Source organism: Desmodus rotundus, chromosome 12 (assembly GCF_022682495.2).
Source record: "Desmodus rotundus isolate HL8 chromosome 12, HLdesRot8A.1, whole genome shotgun sequence".
In the NCBI taxonomy this organism is placed as follows: Eukaryota; Metazoa; Chordata; class Mammalia; order Chiroptera; family Phyllostomidae; genus Desmodus; species Desmodus rotundus.
The window spans coordinates 64,276,240-64,298,550 of record NC_071398.1 but is presented as its reverse complement, the minus strand read 5'-3'; the positions used below and the strand labels follow the sequence as shown (position 1 = coordinate 64,298,550).

The following is a 22,311-nucleotide window of genomic DNA, read 5'->3' as shown; positions in this document are numbered from 1 at the left end:
AGCACTCGGTCAATGCAGCTGGCACCAGCAGACCAATGCTCCTTGCCAATCTGGCTGTTCATGGAATCTGGCCACCGATTACTGGCCAGAGCTGCTCCGAGGCAGCCCACAGGTGTCCATTTGTAGAAACTGCAGCCCCCAAGTTAACCAGTTTTCAAAGAACCTGGGAGAGGCAGGTGGGGGGTGATTATGGCTACTGCTGGCACTAGTCTGGCCACGTGGAATCTGCTGACATTTCAGGTACTCCCAGGACAGGAAAGAGGTTTCTAAAGATGGTGAGTCCACTGGGCCAATTTGGAAGTAAGGAACTTCAAGAGTAAGGGCCCTCCTTTTTTACTGTCCCTGTTAAATTTCCATCTTCATATAGTGAGTCAAATTCATTAAAACCCACAGAAAGCCCACCTATCACAGGCATTCATAACATTGATTTTATTAATAAAAATGAGAGCTAATGATCATTAGCACTTGTTTTGTGCTAATAATGTCTATTAACCTTTCAAAATGTCTATTAACTCATTTTCTCTAGTTATAATCACTACCATTTTACAAACCAGAAAACTAAACCACAAAAACATTATTCAGAACTTGAAAAGCAGAACTAGGGAACCAAACTCAGTTGGCCAAACAAACCCCATACTTTTAACTGACATATCCTATCTGTGGTCTGGCCTAAAGAATTAGTTTTGACCGAATTATGCATGATAATTCAATTTGTGATTTAGCTGATAAACAATATACAAAAATCTCAGATACTATTAAAAAGGCTAAAGAACTTTTACTGAAATAGCTATTAATTTCATATAAGCTGAGAGAAGATTCAACACTATGAACAATATTGTTGGTGAAAAGAGAAATTTTCTACTTATGAAACTAAGTCATTTCATGACTATCGATTTACCAGGAAAGTCATTGAAAAAAATTGATGCATTTCCGTTTCACAAATCATAGTTCAGACAGAAGCTCCTTTTGACTACAGATAGCAACATCAAGCAACTAACAGCAATAATAGTTTTTAGCTAAAGGACAATTTGGAAATTATCAGAATAATTAAATGATCTACACTGCAATTTATATCACAGCAGTTTTATAAGAATGTTTAGTTTGTAAAATATATTTCTATTATAGAACATATTTTAACTTTTATATACATAATGACTTACACATTTATACCAGTGAATCCATATTTTTACTATCACTCCTAGACATGTAAAATTTTAATATGTATATATAGGTCCATGAGTTTCAAATTAATAATTTAACCTATAGAAATAAAAGCACTAATATTAGCACTGTTCATAGTGCAAAAAACCGGAAAGAAAGAGAATTCCCATTGTATGAGTTAACATAGAGTACATTATGCCAACACTAACAACCCCAATTCTCAGGGGCTGAACACCAAAAAGTCTTATTTCTTATTCATACTATATGACAACAATGGGCTAACGGGCGAACTTTATTCCACAAAATTTTCACTCACGGACCAAGGATGACAGAGATTGCATCATCTGTAACATCATAAATTCCTGCAGCAGGATAGAGTGTGATAGAGGGTCTCATGCTCTTCACCAAAAACTCTGGTACAAAAGTAATTAACGCACATCACATCTACCTAGAATCCATTGGCCAGAACTTACCATATAGCCTCACCAAGGTGGAAGGGGAAGTGTAATTTTCTCATGTGCCCAAAAGAAGAACTGGATATAGATAACCATAAAGGTCTCTACCACACTCTAATAGATAAATAGTTATATTATGGTACATCCATGAACTATTACACAGCCATTTAAAAGAATGAATTGGAACTACACCATGTTTTAAGAGGGATTTCCATGAGATACTGAGTAAACTCTGAAAAATATACATAGTATCCCATTTTTTTTAATTAACCATGACCAGAGAAATCTGTGTATATGCATGCATGCATACATAAAAATGTAACCAACTAAATACATTATATCGATATCTATCTGTCATGGAGAAAAATAGCGAAGGATACACCCTAGGTTCTTCTCAAAGGTTACCTGGGAGAGGGGAATTTGATGGAGGGGAATTCTGGTATGTGTGGTGAGGAGGAGAGCAGAGTGGGTCAGGGAGAAAGCAAAAGGGAAAAAAAGAGGGCACTAAGATTTTATATGATTCTATTTATCCAATTGATGTAAATTATGTATATGCATATAGAATTTAAGTCATTTTAAAGCTTTTTAAATTTTTTGATCACTTTTATATGCCCCAAGTTACTGATCTGTTGAAATTAAAATGCTATTTTCCATTCCCTCAAGCTCTAAACTCTATGATTTCATAACTTAAATAATTGTTGAGTCTTATCTGTCTGCTGTTTGTCATCTCCTATTTGTAATCCACAATTGACCTGCCTTGATTAAAGTTCCTGATGTACTACTCCAGCCTGTGGACTATTAATTATACAGAATTCACATTGCCTGAATTGTGAATAATTTATTTCTAACCTTTATATCAACCAAAGCAACATGCTCTTTGACATCATTAATTTTTACATTTTCATGAAGTAGGAGACATTTTAGAAGTAGAGTGATAAAGTTATGGATATTTTTCCTAGGACAGGTATTAGATCTAATCTAAAAGTGTAGAACTTTAACTTTCAGTCTAAGAAATTCTCCCATCTCTCGTCCAGACTACTTCAATAACTTTATATATATTGGGTCCCAAATTTATATCACTACACTGGACCTGTCTCTAGGCCAACTTACTGTCTCTATTTGGAAGTCCAACAGGCATTTCCAACCTAACATGTCTAAAACTGCAGCTCAGGCAAAAAACGCTGAACCTATCCTTGGTCCTTTCTCTTTGTTATCACATCCCACATCTAATCTCCAAAACAAATTCAGAAATTGACTCCTTCCTCCCCTGCTGCTCTCACCCTTGTTCAAGTCACTACCATCTCTCGTATGCATTAAACCTGTTTGCTGTTTTAGCCTTTGGTCCCCTTTTCAAATGTTTTCAATATAGTGGTCAGAAAGATTTAGATGCTGAAACAAATTAGATTTTCTTTGCTCAAAAAAATCTGATTTCACATCTTATCCAGAGAAAAAGCCAAAGCTCTTAAACTAGTCTGCAAGGGCTACATAATCTGCACCCCCACACTCCCCACCCTATTAAGTATCAAGCCTTTCCCCTTCTACTCTCCCTTTTGCACTCTCTCTTCCATCCACAGGGGCTCCTTGCTGCTTCCCAGCTATGCTAGGCACACCCCAGGTGTGTAAATGTAATTAATATTATATTGTTAAAAAATGTCTCTGGGCCTCTGTACTTCCTATTTCTTTTGCCAATAATGTGTTCCCCCAGATAGCCACGGGCTTACTTGTTATCCAACTATCATTTCAGTGAGGGCCACCCCACATAAAATTTCACCCCCTTCATACTCCCTGATACTCTTCCCTGTTTTATTTTTCCTTAGCAATTACCATTAACTAATATACTATATGTTTTGCTTATTTATCTTGTTTATTGTCTATTTCCTTCCCAATAATGTAAGCTCTGGAAGAACAGGGTTTATTTTTGTTTTCTTCACTATTATATCCCAGTATCTACAATTGTACTTGACACTTAGTAGACACTCCATAAATATTTGGTTAATGAATGTTGAATAAATGAAGTAATTTGGGAAGTCAAACTGGTATAGCCCTTTTTCCAGAAACTAAAAAAAAAAAATTGTCAATTTTATAAGTAGGTAAAGCTGCTTCAGAACTGTAGAATTTGGCTAAAATGAGCTCAAGATCTTAAAAATGAATAAAACTATCAAAATTTTGATGATTTGCTGTCTAGATGACCTCACAGAATCAAGAAGAAGCATTTATTTGCATCCAAAATATTTTAATAGTAAATAGGTAAGAGTAAATTTCAATAATCTGTTCCTAGCATTCAATGGCTAACTTTACAATTTGAAAACTTAGCCAAAACAGTGTTCATGAATACAAGAAAAAGTAAATCAAAATATAATCATCTAATTATCTGAATACAATTACAAGTTTTCAGATAACATATGGTTATTTCACATTTAGACCAAAATATAAAAATACAAAGAAAGATAACTAATTTATGCAAGTACCACAGTCTCAATTTCAGAAAAAGTTTGGCTCTTTATAACTTAAGAAAAAATTAACTATAAATTTTATGTTATTGGCCTCCTTAATCACACTGATTTTCTGAAATTAAACAAACAGCCTTTCTGCTTCCTTTAGTTTTTTTTTCCTATCCATTTTAGCAATTACAGCCCAACGGTCATCCCGCATTTTCCTCATAGCTCCAAACTTCAGCGTAGATCCAAGGGTTGTTAGAGATGAAGGAGTCTGAATATGAAATAAAATCACAGTATGTTTAATTAAAAAATAAAGTCCAGCTTTTGAAATTTGCTTTCTGAAATAAATTTGTAAGTTACCTTTTTTGGTGTTTTAACATAAAAATGTGAAGTTGTTGGGTAATTATTCTTGCATGTGTTTTTCAATGTCTCTTCCTCTGAAACCATGCTCTTAAAGAAAAATACAAAAATATAATTTGGGGGCTGCCATAATTAATATTACATTATCTAAAAATGTCTATATACCATATATGAAGAGGAGGAGGCAAAGGAGGAGTGAGAAAGAAACAGAGAGAAAAAAGAGAGAAGAAAAAAGACTGAAGAAAGAAGGCTATGACAAAATAACTTCAATCTGCCAAAGAAAGACCTAGATTTTGATTTCATTAACTATATTCCTGAAAGGTTATGTGAAATACAAGGTGTGTATGAACAGTAATTTCCTAATTTCTATTTCAGTTTCAGAGTCTTTATATGACCAATTTCTCCTCCCCTTACTCCCAAACTACTTACTCAAATTCACACTTAAGCCCTATATAAAAAGGATTTATAATCATATAAAATTAAAATATCAACTGTCACTTTATGAGAATTATAATTCTGCCAAATAATAATAGCTAACGTATATTTAGTACTTTCTTTATGTCAGGCACTGTTTTAAGCGCTTTGCATATTTTAATATTTTTTAAAGATTTTATTTATTTTTAGAGAGGGGGAAGGGAGGGAGAAAGAGGGGGAAAGAAATATCACACAGGGGGAGAGGCGAAATATTGACTCTCGCACACCCCCTACTGGGGACCTGGCCCACAACTCAGGCATGTGCCCTGACTGGGAATCAAACCTGCAACCCTTTGGTTTGTAGGACAGCACTCAACCCACTAAGCCACACCAGCCAGGGCTTAATGAGTTTTAATACAATAATTTTGTGAAGTAGGTATACTATTATCCTCATTTTAAAGGGGAAGAACTAGGATGCACAAATATTAAGTAACTTGCTCAAGATTATATAGCTAGCAAGAGATGGAAACAGATAGGTTGGCTCCAGAATTCATTTTCTTAATGAAAAGCTACACAAATTTAGTCAGGTAAGCAATCAGTTCACATTATCTTTTCCTGCTCATTAAAGTTACATTTAACAAAAAATTCAGAGGCTTCATGATTGAAAATATTCATGTTTTCATGAATTCTAAGATTTTAACAGAATACAATAAAGAGCTACCTTTTCACATGTGTTCAAATCAGTATGCACAAACTGACCAGCTAAGAGGAATTATTTTTAAAGTATGTTGTAAGCTCATTAAAATTTTGCTTAGTGCACAGTAACTGATCATTCATACAGACTGCCCATATGAAAATAATAAATTAACTCAATTTAGAACAAACCCTTGTCTGTCCTTAAGCTCTATTGCAGTCATCCTTTCATCTTTCACGGTCCCATACCCATTTGTGTATCTTCTTTGGAGAAATGCCTAATCAAGTCCTTTTCCCATTTTTGAATTTGGTTGTTTGGTTTTTGTCATTGAGTTATAGCATGGCAGTTTCTTATGTATTCTGGATATTAACCCATTGTCAGATGCAAGATTTGCAAATGTTTTCTCCCATTCTTTAGCTTGTCTTTTCAGTTGTTTTAATGTTAGTGTCCTTTGATACATAAAAGTTGTTAATTTTGATGAAGTCCAATTTATCTATTTTTATTTTCTTTTCTTGTCTGTGCTTTTTGGTGTTATATCCATGAAGTCACTGACAAATTCAATGTCATTTAGCTTTCCCCTAAGAATTTCAGAGTTTTAGCCCTTAAGTTTAGGTCTCTGGTCCATTTTGAGTCAATTTTTGTGTATGGCATAAGGTAAGAGCCCATCTTCATTCTTTTGCATACAGATTTCCTAGCACCATTTGTTGAAAAAAAAAAAACTATCCTTTCCCCATTGAATGCTCTTGGTACTCTTATCAAAAAATCGATTGACTACACATGTGAGGATTTCTTTCTGGGCTATTTTATCATGTTAGTCTACACCTGTCCTTACGACAGTACTATACTCTTTTTTAATTACTAGCTTTGTAGTAAGTGTCAAAGTCAAGAACTGTTGAGTCCTTCATCGTTATATTTCAAGATTGTGTATGAATTGCAATTCTATATGAATTTGAGTATCAGATTTTCCATTTCTGCTCAAAACACTGTTGGAATTTTGATAGGGATTGTATTAAATCTGTAGAATGCCTTGGTAGGATAGACATTTTAACAATTTTAAGTCTTCCTATCCATAAACAGATTTTTTTCTATTTTTTTAGGTCTTTCATTTCCTTCAGCAATGTTTTGTAATTTTCAATGTATAAGTCTTTCACTTTCTTAGTTAGATTTGTTCCTAAATTTGTTTTTGCATTTTAGATGGTATTATAAGTGGAATTATTTTCTTAATTTCCTTTTTGGATTATCTATATTGCTGGTATATAGAAACATACTGATTTTCATGTGCTGATCTTACACTTTCCAATATCGCTAGGTTCACTTTTTTGCGTTAGAAGTTTCCTGGGGAGTCTTTGGGATTTTTCCATGTATAAATAGGATCATGTCCATCTGCAAATTAGAGATAATTTTACCTTTTGTTTTTTTTAATTTGCATGCCTTTTTCTTTCTTTCTTTCCTTCCTTCTTTCCTTTCCCATTGTCCATGGTTTTTTTTGTTTGTTTTTGTCTAATAGCCTAATAGCTCTGGCTGAAACTTCTAGTGCAGTTTGACTAGCAGTGGTGAAAGTTGGCTTCTTTAGCTCATTCTTAATCTTAGGGGGAAAAGCTCACAGTGTTTCACAATTGAGTATGATGTTAGCTGTGGGTTTCATAAGTACACTTTATCATGTTAAGAAATTTTCCCTCTATCCCCAGCTTTCTAAGAGTTTTTATCATGAAGACTACCGGCCAAGATGGAGGCGTAAGTAGACACACTGTGCCTCCTCGCACAACCAAAAGAAGGACAACAATTTAAAAACAAAAAACAACCAGAACTGACAGAAAATCGAACTGTATAGAAGTCTGACAACCAAGGAGATAAAGAAGAAACATTCATCCAGACCAGTAGGAGGGGTGGAGATGGGCAGCCAGGCCGAGAGGACTCACGGCAAGGCGGCAACTGGCGGACCCATTGAGGTGGCAGATTGTGGAGCAGGGTAGGCAAAGCTGCAGCTGGCCAGCGAGGCAGAAGCTAGTGGACCAGGTGACAGACCACACAACCCAGAGTTCCAGCATGGGGAAATAAAGCCTCAAACCACGGACTGAAAACACCTGTGGGGGTTGAGGTGGCAGCAGGAGGAATTCCCAGTCTCACAGGAGAGCTCGTTGGAGAGACCTACAGGGTCCTAGAACGTACACATACCCACCTACTCGGGACACAGCACCAGAAAGGTCCAATTTGCTTGTGGGTAGCGGGGGAAGTGACTGAAAACCGGCAGAGAGCAGAGCAAGTGCCATTGTTCCCTTTCAGATCACTCCCCCAAGTAAAGTGTCACAACGTAGGGTTGTGGGTTGCCCTGCCCTGGTGAACATCTAAGGCTCCATCCCTTTACTTAACAGGCACACCAAGACAAAAAAAAGATGGTTCAAATGAAAGAACAGATCAAAGCTCCAGAAAAAATACAACTAAGCAACAAAGAGATAGCCAACCTATCAGATGCATAGTTCAAAACACTGGTAATCAGGATGCTCACATGATTGGTTGAATATGGTCACAAATTGTATGAAAAAATGAAGGGTATGCTAAGAGAAACAAAGGAAAATGTACAGGGAACCAATACTGACGGGAAGGAAACTGGAACTCAAATCAACAGTGTGGACCAGAAGGAAGAAAGAAACATCCAACCAGAAAAGAATGAAGAAACAAGAACTCGGAAAAATGAGGAGAGACTTAGGAACCTCCAGGACATCTTGAAACGTTCCAACATCCGAATTATAGGGGTGCCAGAAGGAGAAGAGGAAGAACAAAAAATTGAAAACTTATTTGAACAAATAATGAAGGAGAACTTCCCTCATCTGGCAAAGGAAATAGACTTCCAGGAAGTCCAGGAAGCTCAGAGAGTCCCAAAGAAGCTGGACCCAAGGAGGAACACACCAAGGCACATCATAATTACATTAGCCAAGATTAAAGAGAAGGAGAGAATCTTAGAAGCAGCAAGAGAAAAGGACACAGTTACCTACAAAGGACTTCCCATAAGACTGTGAGCTGATTTCTCAAAAGAGACCTTACAGGCAAGAAGGGGCTGGAAAGAAGTATTCCCAGTCATGAAAGGCAAGGACCTACATCCAAGATTGCTCTATCAAGCAAAGCTTTCATTTAGAATGGAAGAGCAGATCAAGTGCTTCTCAGATAAGGTCAAGTTAAAGGAGTTCATCATCACCAAGCCCTTATTATATGAAATGTTAAAGGGACTTATCTAAGAAAAAAATAAAAAATATGAACAGTAAAATGATAGCAAGCTCACAGTTATTAACAACCACACCTAAAACAAAAACAAAAGCCAACTAAGCAAACAAGTAGAACAGGAAGAGAACCACAGAAATGGAGATTACATGGAGTGTTATCAACAGGGGAGTGGGACTGGGAGAGAAGGGTAAAAGATACAGAGGATAAGTATCATCAATGGTAAGTAGAAAATAGACAGGGGGGAGGGTAAGAATAGTATAGGAAATGCAGAAGCCGAAGATCTTATATGTATGATCCATGGACATGAACTATATAGGGAGGGAATGTGGGAGGGACAGGGTGTGCAGGACAGAGTGGAGTGAAGGGGGGAAATGGGACAACTGTAATAGCATAATCAATAAAATTTTTTTATGTTTTTATCATGAAAGAATATTAGATGTTGTAAAAAAAATGCCTTGTATCAATTGAGATGATCATGTGGGCTTTTTTCTTTGTTTCAATACATTAATGTGATGTATTACGTTGGTTTTTTTATTCCTCCCATGAGGATATGTTTTTTGTTTGTTTGTTTGTTTTAGAGAGAGAGGAAATGGGGGAAGAGAGAGAGAGAAACATCCATCAGTTGCCTCCCATCTGCATCCTGACCAGGGATCAAGTCTGCAACCCAGAAATGCTCCCTGACCAGGAATCAAACCCACAACTTTTTGGTGTATATAGCAAGGGTGTCAAACTCATTTTCACTGGGGGCCACATCAGTCTTGTGGTTGCCTTCAAAGGGCTGAATGTAATTTCAACTCCTTAACAGTCAAGGAGTAGCTACATTTATACAGTCCTAAAATTAGTTCAGCACTTTGAAGGCAACCACGAGGCTGATGTGGCCCCCACTGAAAATGAGTTTGACAACCCTGGTGTGCATGAATGTGCTCCAACCAACTGAGCCACCCAGCCAGGGCTACATTGATTTTTTAATACTGAATCACCCTGGCATTTCTTTGCTAAATACCACTTGGTCATGGGCAATAATCCTTTTAATACACTGTTGGATTTGATTGGCTAACATTTTGTTGAGGATTTTTATACCTATATTCATAAAAGATAATGATCTGTAATTTTCTTTTCCTGTGATATCTTTACCTGGCTTTGGTATCAAGGTAATGCTAGTCTCACAGAATGAGTTACAAAGTATTCTCTTTTCAATTTTGGGGGAGAGTTTGAGAAGGACAGTGTTAAGTCTTTAAATGTGTAGTAGAATCTATCAATAAAGCCTTCTCTTTCTTGAGAGGTTTTTTGATTACTAGCTCAAATGTTTTATCATTAATAACTTCAAGTGATACTTACAACCAATAAAACCCATTGTGAATTACCTTTTTAGTCTGTTAAACTGTATGAAATTATACAATACTATACTATATTTATCGTGTGATTCTCCTTTCAAAAATGAAATGAAATTCTGAGCCATTCTGACTCTCCAGTAAGCTAAGAAACTAGCCTAAATTTACACTGCTAGAAACACAGTAATGTCTAATTCTAGACCTCATGCTCTTTCTAATTCTCATTACATTTTTATGTACCTCAGCTTCAGTTTGAACTGGCAGTTACTATGTACAATGACTCACATAGGCTATGGGGCCAGACTGTCAGTGTTCCAGTTCCCACTCCATGCCTTATTAGCTATGTGATCCTGGGCAAGGTGTTTGTATGATTTAGGATGAGAACAGCAACATCACATATACTTCTACAACAAGAGATTGTTCTAAGAGATAACTGAAGTAATCTATGTAAAGTACCTACAACAGTATCTGGTTCACAGTTTTAATCATTAAAATGTTAATCATTATCTATAAAACAAACAGGGACTAAGTAAGGAGTCTATAAGTTAACTTCAATAATTAGGGCCTTAGATGTCAGCTACTCATTATTCCAAAACAAGTAAAAATAGAGGGTTGTAAAACAGTAGAAAGCTTGAAGGATCTCAGAGTTATGACTGGGAATAATATAACTGTTACTTTGAGTTAAGAATCTTTGGTACATTCTTCCATTAGTGTGATCAGGTTTATCTATTTTTAAGTTAAATAAATCTAAGTTTAATTATTCTCAGATCATTATTATGCCTTTAGAAAATATTGGTATGTGTGAATACACTTATGGTAGGTAATAACTTCCTACCATAAACTGCTAGAAAAACATGTAAATTGCTAGGACAAATATCCTCCTTAAATAGGCCATCTTTAATACATTAGTGCCTTAAAAATGATAATGTCATAGTTGTCAACCAACACTGTGCTACAGATTTCAAACAATAAGTGGTGTAAAATAAAGGAAGGTATGTTATATGCAAAATCAAGAGGGTCCCTGAATAACAAAGTTGGCTACAGCAATTTTAAAAATATTCACCTGACCTTTCTTTTTAAAGAAAAAAATGTGGTAAAAGCTCCTTTATAACACTCTGCTGAAAAATATGGTTAATTATCTCCTATGTCAACCACATCATATCAAGTATTTCAAAATGTCATGTTTTCTGAAATTCAGACAAATTGTTTGAACCCTAATTTCTTTAAAATGCTGTAAAAACAAAGGGTTCTGTTATAGTAGAGATGTACTGTATTTCAGGATAGCATTGATAGATATTATGAACGCATACATATATACCAAGAAATAAAACAAACAAAATGTATACAAATAATAAATACTGATTATTTGCAATGTGTTTACCAAAAGGTCAGCAGATTCTGAACTATCTGAATTAACATCAAACTCAAAGACCATTTTTCTCTTTTTAGTACTTTCTTCAGTGGGTACATTCTTGTTTTCTCTTTGCTGAATTTTTTGTTTTGTTGGTGTCTTCACAGTATACACCTATCCAAAAAGAAAAAACAATACATTATCCCATCAAATAAAACATGTATTATTAACAAAGGCAAGATGAGTCTTTAGTAATCAATGACTCTCTGTTATTATTGGCATGAATGTGAAGTATAAATTTTAGATAAGAATTTAATGCAGCCCTGGCTGGTGTGGCTCAGTGAATTGAGTGCTGGCTTGAGAAACAAAGGGTCACTGGATCGATTCCCAGTCAGGGCACATGCCTGGGTTGTGAGCCAGGCCCCGATAGGGGGCACATGAGAGGCAACCACACATTGATGTTTCTCTCCCTCTCTTTCTCCTTCCTTTCTCCTCTGTCTAAAAATAAATAAATAAACAAATAAATAGAAACTATCCCTAAGGAAGCCTAGTCATTGGACTTCCTAGACAAAAGTTTAAATCAGCTATTTTAAATGTCCATAGAGCTAAATAAAATTATGTCTAAAGAATTAAATGAAACTATAAACACAATGTCTAACCAAATGGAGTATCAATAAAGTGATAGAAATTATTTTTGTAAGAACCAAATGGAAACTCTGGAGTTGAAAATACAATAACTAAAGTAATAAATTCACTAGAAAGGCTCCATATCACATTTGAGCTGGTAGATGGCAGAATCCATGAACCAGAAGATCATGGTGGAACCTTGGTTCTCAAACTTAATTTGTTCCAGAAGGCTGTTTGAGAACTGCATTTTTCTTTTTTCTTTTTTCTCCCCAAGACAAGAAATACCCCCCAAGGACCCATGATAGAACTAGATTTCTTATTTAAATGAAAAGTTTGACAGTGAGTCTCATTTAAATCAAGAGAACACTAGGTCTCTTATTTTTTAATTACTTTATTGTTATTCAATTACAGTTGTCTGCATTTTCACCCCACCCCTCCCCCCCACCCCAGCCAAGTCCTTTTGGCTAAGATCAAGTGGAGAACCGAACTGCTCTAGATGGGAGATATTTAAGAACTGAGGCTTGACTATATCAGCATGAAAGGGTTGTTGGGCTGACAACTGAAGTTTTGTTTGATGATCAAGACATTTTTTCTGTGAACAACTTGGTTGAGAACCAAACTGTTCAAGATGGGAGACATTCGAAAACTGAGATTTGACTGCAGTTCAATTGATATCCACTCAGAGGACCAGAAAGAAGAATGAAGAAAAATGAATAGGGCATTAGAGACCTGTGGAACACCATCAAGTACACCAATATACACATAATGGGCATCTCAGGATGCGAGCAGAAAGAACAGAATGAGTATTTTTAAAAATAATGGCTGAAAACCTCCCAAATTTGATGAAAACATTAACCTTCACATCCAAGAAGCTCAACAAACTCCAAGGAGACTAAACTCAAAGATAACCACACCTAAACACATCATAATCAAACTGTCAAGAGACAAAGAAAAACCTGAAAGCAGCAAGAGATAAATTACTCATCACATACAAGGGATCCTCCTAATATTACCTACTGATCTCTCATCAGAAACCATGGAGTCCAAAAAGCTAAAGTTGACATATCCAAAATGCTTAAAGAAAAGCAACTGTTATCAAATAATCCTATCCAGCAAAACTATCCTTCAAAAAATAAGGGACAAATTAAGATATTCCTAAATAAACAAACACTGGTGAATTTATCACTAGTGGACCTCGCCTACAGAAATACTAAAAGAAGTCCTTCAGGCTTAAGTAAAAGAACTCGATGCAAATGAAAAAGAAAAAGAAAAAGCACCAGTAAAGGAAACTGCATACATAATTATAAAAGAAAATATAAAGGAATTTTTGCTTGTAATCTTTTCCTATCTGATTTAAAACACATACATATTAAATAAAGCAATAATCATAATACTGTCTGAATGGGCTCAAAATGTGTAAATATGTGATTTGTATGACAACAACAGCACAAAGAGAAAGAATAAAGACATACTGGGGCAAAGTTTTTGTATACCACTGAAATTATACTGGTATTAATTCAAGACCATCATGTTAGGGTGTTAATTGTGATTCTCAGATAATCGCTAAGAAAATAATTTTAAAAATATAATAAAAAACAAGACAAAACGGTATACTAGAAAATACCTAGTTAACACAAAAGAAGGCAGTAATGGAGATATACCTGAACAAAAAGAAGGCAGTAATGGAGGTATACCTCAACAAAAAGACAAGACACATGGAAAATTAAAAAATAAAATGATAGACATGTTTGATCTTATTAGTAATCCTAACAAATATCAATTAAACACTGCAATCAAAATCTAGAGATTGTCAGAATGAATGATGGGAAAGAAACAAATGCTAACTGTGATGTTCACAAAAAAACACACTTTAGAATCAATATATGGATAAGTTGCAAGTCAAAGGGTGGTAAAACTTTAACCATGCAAATAGTAAGCAAAAGAGAACTGGAGCAGCTATCCTAATATCAGACAAAATAGACTTAAAAAATGTTACTAGAGACAAAAAGGACATTTTTATAAGGATAAAGAAGTCAATCCCAAGAAAAGATAACAGTTGGAAGTATATATGTACCTACCAACATAACCCCAAAATACATGAACCAAAAACTGGAAAAATTAAGTAATTCAACAATAATAGTGGGATACTCCCATACCCCACTTTCAATAATGAAAAGAACCACCACATAAAAGATCAGCAAGGAAATATAGGAACACTATAAACTAACCAGGTGTATATTTAGGAAATTCACAAATATGAGAATATAACACACTCCTACATAACTAATAGGTCAGAGAATAAATCACAAGGGAAATTAGAAAATACTTCAGGAAGAAAAAAAAGGAAAACACAACATACTTATGGGATACAGTGCAATCAGTGCTTAGAGAGAAATTTACAGCTGTAAGTTCCTATATTTATATCAATACTAAGGAGACAGGATGGTGAAACTGCCACCAAGATACAGATTTTCATAAAAACACAGGAAAGACAATCACTCTCAATCACTCCCAACAAAGGCTACTTGTTTTGCCATTCCCGTCCACCTTATAGTATTTGAGGACAGCCAGGTTAATCTTCTCTCTCTTATGCTTATTCTTCTGGGGAGTGGTGCAAGACTTCTTCCTTTTCTTAGCACCACCGCAAAGTGTCACACAAGATGAAGAGTGAAGATGATGTCTTACTGAGTTGTACACTTGAAACCTGTATGATTTTATGAACCAGTGTCACCCCAATAAATTCAATTTTAAAGAAAGAAACATTATATGAGAACCCTTAAGGAAAAAAAGATGAAAAATACCATGTGGTGGCAACAATGTGGAACAACTACAATTCTCATTCACTGCTAGCTACAACATAAATTGATACCATCCATTTTGTTAAAAAAAAAAACATAATTTGTAGTGTGACACAGTAAGAAATATATATTTGGTATTTGTGCCTAGTTTCTGACACAGAACTTTTAAACCCTTGTAATTTCCTCAGTGGTAGAGATGTGATGGAACAACTTTTAGTATAACATTTGGTCTTTGTCCCCAGTAATGATAAGAGAGTCTTTTTTTTTTTTTAGGATGCTGTCACTTTTTTTTTTTCATTTTTTTAATTGTTGTTCAGTTACAGTTGTCCCCCTTCTTCCCCCATTTTGTCCTTCATAATGAGCTCCTTTCAACTATACCTGAGTTTATGTTAATGAAATAGCTGGGGGTTCCTAGATAGCTTCAGGATGGCAGCTATTCACCAAAAGACTAAGGCTTGAAAAGAAGCTTGGAATTTTTCAGCCCCACTCCTAACCTCCTGGGAAAAAGAGGGATTGGAGATTGAGTTAATCACCAAGAGCCAATGATTTAATCAATTGTGCTAGGCAATGAACTTCCATTAAAAACCCCTAAAGGATGGGGTTCAGAGAGCTTCCAGGTTGGTGAACACATGGGAGTACTGGGAGGATGGCACTTCCAGAGAGGTCATGAAAGCTCCATGTCCCTCACCCATACCTTGTTCTATGATTTTTTAAAAATTTTATTATGTACTGGTTTCAGGTATACAGGTTATAGTGTGAAGAAAACCATATACTTTACATAGTGTTCCCCTTGATATTTCCAATACCCCAAATGGTACCATCCATAAAATAGTTATCACAGTATTATTGACTATAGGTTTCCCCATGACTATTTTCACTCACTGCCCCCACTACCCACAAGCAAATTGGGCCCTTCTGGTGCTGATTCCCAGGTGGGTGGGTTTGTGTACATTCTAGGACCCTGTGGGTCTCTCCAATGAACTCTCCTGTGAGGCTGAGAGTTTCTCCCGCCACCGCAACACCCACAGGTTTTACAGCCAGAGGTTTTGAGGCTTTATTTCCCTGTTCTGGAACCCTGGGTTGCGTGGTCTGTCTTGCTCCCAGTTGTTCCTCCTGGTTTATCCGCAGGCAAATGTGGGACTGTCAGCTGCCACCTTGCCCTCCCAGTCCTCCAGCCACCACCTTGTTGCATGTCCTCTATGCCCCAGCTGCCCATCTCTGCCCCTCCTACCAGTCTGGGTGAATGTTTCTTCTTTAACTCCTTGGTTGTCAGACTTCCATACAGTTCAGTGTTCTGGTAGTTCTGGTTGTCTTTTGTTTTTAAATTGGTTGTTGTCTGTTTGGTTGTGTGAGGAAGGGATGCATTTCTACCTACACTTCCATCTTGGCCGGAAGTCTAAGTAATATCTAAAATGTATATTTCTAATCATATTTTATAAAGCTGAAAAGAACTGATTGAATGTTTATTTTCCTGAAGGTATTTTTTAGATAAAGCTTCATAATGGTGTGTAAACTTTATGCATCTATGTAGTTTGATACATATTGTTGCATTTAAAATTCATGTGTATTATAACTGATTTTATACAAAATATGGAATAGAAATTGTATAATTATGATCATGTGATTAAAAATATTAACAAAAAAAAGGCGAGACAGTAGTTGGTCTTGGAGAATGGCTAATAATGGGAAGGGGGGATAAGAAGGTCTTCTGAATAATAATATTCCATGTTTTAATCTGAGTAATGGTTATAAGGTTGTGTTTGGTTTGTAAAAATTCATCAAGTTGTATAATTATAGTTTGTACATTCTTGTATATATTTCTATTAAAGTTGTTTGTTTTTAATCAATTGTCAATGCTGTTTTAAATCATCACCTCGGAATATGTTTATTGATTTTAGAAAGAGAAGAAGGGAGAGAAGATAGAGATAGAGACAGAGATATAGAGAGAATGACAGAGAGAGAGCGGGAGAGAGAGAAACACTGACTGGTTGCCTCCCATATGGGCCCAACCAGGAATCAAATGCACAACCTGGGTATATGTTCTGACCAGGAATCAAACTGCAACCTTTTGGTGTATGGGATGATGCTCTGACCAACTGAGCCACCTGGCCAGGGGTAAAAGTTCCTTTAAGTAAGGTCATTATTTTCATAGAAATCATTTCATATTCTGAATAATATAGTAGTAAATGCAACAAAATAACTTTATATAAAAACCTAAGCTATATGATTAATTTTCATAATTTCCATACGCTAGATAATTATGTGTAATAGGATGTGAGTGTGACTCCTTTCACTCTGCAATTCTTAACTGGGGTACAAATCTGAGGGGGAAATTACTAGTAACCAATTTTCTAAAGAAAGCGACCTATGGTTAAGGCCAGATCCTGCTCTGGGGCTTATTAAAAAGTGGTAATAGCAAGCCCTACAATCACCAAACAACTCCCTTCTTCCCAGTTATTTTAAGGAAACTGGGAGGGAAAGGCATGAAATTTTAGCTTAGAGGGGTAGGGATAGGTGGTGGTACCTTCCCCCGCAACTCCCAAAACAAGTGATGGAATAACTCTAACAGCAGCATTATAAAGACTAAATGCCTTCAAAAAAAGGAGACTGGCATCTCATTCCCCAGCTGGATATAAAACTATGCAGAAAAATTAGTTTGTCTCGCTGTCTGGCTGAGCAGAGTAAGAAGAAATTAGAGAGAGAGGGATGGCAGAGAAGAAAGGGAGGCGTCAGAAGTAGAGCACTCTACACTGCCATTTATCACAGAAAGGCTGAATGATTTCCCCATGGATTAAGTGAACATGTGAAAGACAGCTAGGAATGAGCTACTTTGCTAGCCACAAGGACTGACTGCTCTGTAAAGAATCCAGCAGCAAGATGATGTGGAATAAATAACAAAGGGAGATAACCAGAGTGATACTGGAAAATACCAAGTCAGCATCACATTTCCCCATCAGGGATCTGTGCATTGGTGAATGCTAGAAAGTTATGCAATCTGCCCAAGATGTCACTCAGTTGTAGACAGTGATGGGAAAGGAGAAAAACATTTCATGCTGGTATCACAAAAAATTGAAACTTTCAAGAAATTGGTTTTATATCAATGTCTAATATTAGATATATGGTATATAATACCAAAACTGTCTTTTTAAAAAAATTTTTAATATGTTTATTGATCTTAGACAGAGAGAGAGAAAGATGGGGGTGAGAGAAAGAAACATTGATGTGAGAGAGAAATATCGATTGGTTGCCTTCCACACATGCCCCGACTAGGGATGGAACCTGCAACCTAGGTATGTGCCCTGACCGGAAATCAAACCCCCAACCTTTTGGTGTACCCAGTGATACTCCAACCCACTGTGCCACACCGGCCAAGGCAAAACTTTTTTTTTTCATTTAAAAAAATTATTACTGCTTTTGAAATTTTACCAACCAACCTTTGGTAATGGTGTAGGTAAAGTACTTTTGGCAGATGTCCACAGATATTCTCTTTTATCTTTGGGTTTGCTGTGATCAGCTGATGTGAAATTTAGAGAGATATTTTTCGAAGAGGCTGCTTTAGAATCAAATTTCTGAGAACTAGCTTCAGGTGTTTCCAATAAACATGTCTGTGTTTTCTATAATGGACAACAGAAGTGAAAAAAATCATCATTAAATGTCACTTTAATTAAAGTGTAGCAACTATCAGAAATAATGCTGGAATAAACAAGAATTTACTCTTAAATGTATTACTGATTACAGAACTTTGAATAAATCACACAATTATTAATCAAATAATTAATTTCCCAATTTCTCACTTTGTTTTCCTATTTAAGATGAACATGGTATCTGCTTCTCTGTCTTCAAAGTGCTGCTATGAAAACAAATAAGATAGCTCTCTATCTCACCAAAAATTCAGGATTCCATAAAGAAAAACCTCTATTCCTGGTGGCAAAATGCCTTAATCTGTGGTTCATTCTAATAGCCTAAAGCTAAAGAGCAATTTATTCTCATTTCCATTCATTCTCTTTTATGCTTTCATATTTTCTCTCTCATCTAGTAAAAAAAGAAATCAGCCTTTTCCAATCTACCAGCCTTGTTCCACTCCAAAAAAGAAAAAAAAATGCTCTATCAAGGCAAAATGATCTAAAAAAAAAGAAGTACAAATTGATAGTTACAGAATAGTTATCAGGGTGTAAAGTACCGCATAGAGAATATAGTCAATAACATTGTAATAACTACATATGGTGTCAGATGGGTACTAGATTTATTGGGTGATCACTTCATAAGTTATATAAACATCTAATCACAGGGTTGTGCCTCTGAAACTAATATAGCATTGTACCTCAACAGTAATTTTAAAAATATAGATAAAAATGGAAAAAAAGGAAAAAATTGCAAATTTACTATAAATACTTAGATCTATTATTTCAACTCAACTTCTTTGGTTCTTCTCTCTCTCTCTCTCCCTCTCCCTCCCTCTCTCTCTCTCTCTCTCTCTCTCTCTCTCTCTCTCTCTCTCTCTCTCTCCCCCCCTTCAGCACCTGACCAAGCTTTCCAGTAAAAACTAATAATAATAATAATTGCTCTGATGGACCCCTACATGAAACTAATGCCCATTACTTTCTATTTTACCACTTTTGTTGGTCATCACCATATCCACATATCCATGAATACAATCATGGCAATCATTCTCAAGAAAGAATGAAGGACACACACACCAAAGGGGCTGCTTTCAAAAGCCTGGTGGTTGAATCTGCAGTGAGCACAGATTCATTACACAAATTAGGAGAGTAAAAAGTACAGGAGTATGCCCACAAGTGCTATCAAAAAACTTTGGACTAGGAGTCAAGTACGCTCTTTCCTCCAGATCTTTCACTATCTTTCTGGGTGATTTTAAGTAAATCACTAAGTATCTCTAGGCTTAAATTTATCCATTTATATCATCAAGTAGCTAAATAAGGTGATTTGCAGGTTTCTTACCCTGTCCTAGTGGTCTCACTTCACAGTCCTTGTTCTCTAGCAAATAGAAATTTTAGTAGCATTTCTTCAGAGTTTCATTTCTCCACAATTTTTCCCAAATATTTCTATGTCATAGTTGATAACACAATTTTGATGAAAACAAATTTATTCTGCTCCTTGGATTCGTCATGAGTCTCCAAAACATAACTGCTTTCATGAAATTTTTCTCCCAAAAAGAACTGAGAATGGCAACTGCACCACCGTGTGGCCATGTCTGAGAATTAACATTTCCCTAGAAGCCTTGTAGCCTGAGAAAATGGGAGCCCCTGTTCCCATTCTAGAATACTGAAATAACTTTCTTCATGATACATCATGGAAAAGTATGCACCTTCCTACAAATCACATTCATTTCTAAATGTTGTATTTCCAGTGAGGCATATAAATAGAACACTCATGATTTTCTCTGTTGTACTTTTTAAACAAATATACGATGTTTCCTGTGTGCTAAACACTACTTTAAATGCTTTACAAGTATTATCTCATTTAACCCTCATAACAACTTTAGGAAATAGGTACTATTATTATCCCTTTATAGGTGAGAATACTGAGGTGTAAAGAAGTAACTTGCCCAAACTTAGAAATGTGTGATAAACCTAATGATAATTACATAAATGCTTGTGATATTTCAATAATTTTGAAATAAAGTATAGCAAAAATAAGCCTATTTAAATTATTTCTTTTATCATTTTCTTATTATTTGCAAGAAGTATATGTATATGTATATGTACATGTGTGTACATATATACACACACACACCCCTCCAGATACAATATAAGGTATTTACTAATCTACTTCAAAACAGATATAAAAAATAGGCTATATATTACTGGGATTATACATGAGTCAAAACAACTCTGTAACTATAGGGGATATATACACATTCATAATGTGAATGCATTCTATATTTAGAAATGAATATTAGAATTTAACCAATTTATCTATCTTCATCAGATACTTCTCTTAGAATACATCTAATCCTGCTGGCTAATTTTAATATGGCAATAATTTCTCCAAATAAAATTTTTTCCAGTGCCTACCACAGTATTTGGAATATATGAAGTGCTCAATGTTCACTCACAGGTACAATATTTCTTTTCTTCTTCTCTTTCTTTGAACCCAAATATAACAAAATTGTAGCACTGTCTTATACCTAAAAATTAAACTGTTCTCAACTACTCCTATCACCTCAGTTTATAGTCAAAAGCAACCTCTGTCAGGACTCAGGACTGACTACACCACTGTGTATAAAGAATTTAATCATTTAAACCTTGCCATTAAAATTCTTCTGTAATGGGTTAGACACTGAGGGGTACTCCTCTTCCACATACCTGGCGCGTCCTTCCATGTTCAGGGAACAACACTAAGGTAACATTCCTAACCTCACTGATTCCTTAGGGGAAGAAAAATGACTTAATGGGATTAGTGAATTTGGAAGAAGAAACTGGACAAATAAGAGTTCAATCCCTTCCTTATTCCTCTTGGGTACCAGAAGAAGTACATACTCAGCTCTCCTCCTTTATGCCGTGTGCTTTACATGAGCCATCCATTTTTAAGTGCCCAGACCTACCTGTGACAGAGTAGACAAATTTGTCTAATTTGGGATTTCAGGATTAAGAAATCCCCTTGCCTTCAAATATAAGCTAACAAAGATATTAGTTTGGTTTTTACTGTCTTTTTCAATTGGTTCAGACTTGAGAAAATCAGGATGTCATTTACTTAGTCCTCTCAAACCCAAAATTAGACATAATCTAAATATAAGCTTTAGAATTTTTAATGAAAATATTTTGCTTCTAACATTGGAAAATTCTCAAACACAGAAGTACCTAACTTAAGATAATACTATAATAAAAATTATAGAAGATTGAAATTTTCTCTAAATCTCCAAATTGAAACTGCTTTATAACTTTTAGCTAGTGCTTTTGAATTAATAAATAACAAGAAACAGTTTAGGAATTGAAATTGTGTGATATATTTTAAATGTTCTTTTCCTATTTATGAACACTTAAATAAAATTTTCTAAGTAGATGTTAGAAAATTGGTTATAAAGAAAAAGTGACAATTATATAAAACTCTTACCTTGTCATTTTTTTCTTTGAGAGTCACTGTGTTTTCTTTTGCCTCACTTTTGAGTTTTTCCTATTAAAAATGAATATCAAATACATACAATGTAGTCATTGCTATTATCACAAGTAAATGCTCCCATTATCAAAATCTTTACTAAGAAGTACTAATGAGAAAATACTTATCTATAAATTTTATTGAAATAATAAAAATAAAACACAAAAATGAATTAGTTCTTCTCTACGAAATGTTATTTGGTTTTGAATATATTTTTTAAAAAGTCTGACCTGGCCCTGGCTGGTGTGGCTCAGTGGACTGAGTGCCAGCCTGCGAACCAAATGGTGGCCAGTTCAATTTCCAGTCATGGCACATGCCTGGGTTGTGGGCCAGGTACCCAGTTGGGG

General features: G+C 35.5%; 1 protein-coding gene across 1 annotated transcript in view; it reads right to left on the bottom strand.

Annotated features, from left to right (window-relative positions):
- Positions 1–4,049: 4,049 nt before the first annotated feature.
- SYCP1 (synaptonemal complex protein 1) overlaps positions 4,050–22,311 on the bottom strand; it is an 87,549-nt gene continuing 69,287 nt past the window's right edge. Inside the window, exons 27-31 of the mRNA XM_024570534.3 lie at positions 21,923–21,982; positions 18,283–18,462; positions 11,454–11,597; positions 4,415–4,504; positions 4,050–4,325 (exon numbers count right to left, since the gene is read on the bottom strand). Coding sequence (XP_024426302.1) covers positions 4,188–4,325; positions 4,415–4,504; positions 11,454–11,597; positions 18,283–18,462; positions 21,923–21,982 — 612 coding nt within the window. The 3' untranslated portion in view covers positions 4,050–4,187. The remainder of the gene's footprint in view (positions 4,326–4,414; positions 4,505–11,453; positions 11,598–18,282; positions 18,463–21,922; positions 21,983–22,311) is intronic.